This window comes from Ostrinia furnacalis, unplaced genomic scaffold, assembly GCF_004193835.3.
Source record: "Ostrinia furnacalis isolate ACB-3 unplaced genomic scaffold, ASM419383v2 OfSCF7406, whole genome shotgun sequence".
NCBI classification, from domain to species: domain Eukaryota; kingdom Metazoa; phylum Arthropoda; class Insecta; order Lepidoptera; family Crambidae; genus Ostrinia; species Ostrinia furnacalis.
This window is the reverse complement of record NW_021137645.1, coordinates 1890-4022: the sequence shown is the minus strand read 5'-3', so window position 1 is coordinate 4022 and position 2133 is coordinate 1890. Positions and strand designations below refer to the sequence as shown.

The following is a 2133-nucleotide window of genomic DNA, read 5'->3' as shown; positions in this document are numbered from 1 at the left end:
TACTGTAAGTCTGTCACGGGACTATTCCCACCTCTCGTTCCCACCACTGCAACTCCTGTGTAGCCAGGATGTACAGCTTGACCGCCACAAAAACCCAACCAATGAAGGTCAAGTTTGAAAAACAATAAATGAATGAAGATTATTAAGAAATGAAAATAATGGTGGCAGTATAATTATGGTAATTAAATTAAACAAAGGGAGTACCTGCCTAACTCGACAAAGCTTTATGGATAGGTAAGTAAGTTGTTATAATGAAATTAAAATAATATGCATATTTTAGATGCAATGTATTTATTTTAAAGTTAAACAACTACATTTGCAATGGCTTGCCGGTCATATATTTACATGTCGGTGGTACGTTTTCGAAGACAATTCCGGTTTCTTTTCCGAAATCTTCGTATGTCATCTCGTAGGCCGTCTCCCATCCATCACGGGCTGCTGCCTTCTGAGAGCCTGCAGCCGTCATCCAGGCTCCAGTGAGAGGTATTCCAATATCATGACATATTTGGCGCCTGAAAAATTTAATCTCGCTTTAAATGTGAACTTTTGATGATTTTATTTCATGGTTCATTATTGTTTGAAAAAGTTCCAGCATGCAGACATGTAAAGTGCACCTTATGGGCTACCACTTTTTTAGTTTCGTTATGTCCGTCTATCTGTCTGTTTTTTACTGTACTCGTATTTGTGATGTTCATAAGTGCCTCTAGTGGTCGAAATTGAACAAAATATTTTATTTTGATTTTGAGTCATTTTTTTTTCAATGAGAGATAAAACGCGAGCTTTCAGAACCCGGTTCTATAGGAGTACGAGTAGAACCGAGTTCTGAAGGCTCGCGTTTTTATCAGTACAATAGTACAGAATTAAAACGGCACTTTTGAAATTAACCAAACAACTATTTTACATGTAATTACCTGACATTGAAGAACATTTGAGCAAGTCCAAGACCTCTATATTTTGGATTTACTACAACTCCTCTGTCATTAAGAAAAATGTCGAGCTTATGATCCTTCAAAGCGTTGTATCTAGAGATAAGTTTACTTATTATTTCAAAACTAGCTCCCACCTCTTTAGTTTTTGTCTGTAAGAAAAAAAATGTAGAGGATTCGACCCTTACCCTGCCAATGACAAGTCGCGCGGACTGTCATGGGTCGCGCGACCTGTCATTGGCCTATGATCGCGCCCGATGGCGATCTGCACGCGTTGGTGTGGTTGAAGCTTTAAAGGATTTTTCATTTCATAGTCAGCTGATAGTTTTGTCAGCTTTTAATTGGTTTGAGGAATCGGTCGACGATACTAAATCGGTTTAATGAGCGTACTCCATACATGTTCATTGATTAACATTGAAGCCGAACTATCGGTCGACAAAAATTCTTAGACTAGGCGCAGAATACCGATTTTTAGTCGGCCGATAGTTCAGCTACTTACGAGTATCTGTCTTATCCTAAAGTTTTATCAGCATTATCACAAGTCAATGTCTAATACTAGTCAAAATCCTCTCTTATATTCACGGAGATAATGTTGTAAAAGTTTGCAAACATAATAAGAATTTGAAATCTTTCAGATAAGAGTTATAATATAATAATGCAGTAAAAACAATAGGCTAATTCTTTTGATGAGGATTGAAAAGTTTCAAACCGAAAAATTCAAATTTCTTTCAGGGTCATCTTTCTTGTCAACTTTTGTTATAGAGGCTCCTATAATTTCTCCAACAACTTCAGGATCTTCATCCAAACAACATATTAGTAAGTTGTGTGGACTCTTAGCAATGTCATTGATCATTCTTGTGACGAATTCTCTCGATTCCGCCAGAGCCTCCTCACTTTTATATATACCTGAAAATTTATAAAATCTATCATTTTAAATTCGTAGTGACGAAAAAATTATAATACAATAGGTATAATATAATCTGTGCTATAGTGCTTCGATGAAAATATGAATAGTCTGATGGGAAATTACAATTATTCATTAGAGGTTAAGAGAAAAACTGCATTTTTGTAAAAAAATATGCAAAACTTGATTAACGCTAAACATTTTTGTGTAGATGAAAAGTTTTTATCTCAAGGATTAAAAATACAATTTCTATTTCAAATCATTATAAGTGATTCACAGGACAGGCAATGCCTAGTGTGGAGG

At 35.6% G+C, this 2133-nt stretch overlaps 1 protein-coding gene across 1 annotated transcript; it reads right to left on the bottom strand.

The window, feature by feature from the left end:
- Positions 1–271: 271 nt before the first annotated feature.
- On the bottom strand, positions 272–1862 carry LOC114364428 (uncharacterized). Its single transcript, XM_028320596.1, has 3 exons — positions 1636–1862; positions 912–1078; positions 272–512 (listed from the first exon to the last, which is right to left on the bottom strand). Exons 1-3 carry the CDS (start codon positions 1777–1779, stop codon positions 311–313), a joined length of 513 nt encoding a protein of 170 aa, XP_028176397.1. The 5' UTR covers positions 1780–1862; the 3' UTR covers positions 272–310.
- Positions 1863–2133: the final 271 nt, after the last annotated feature.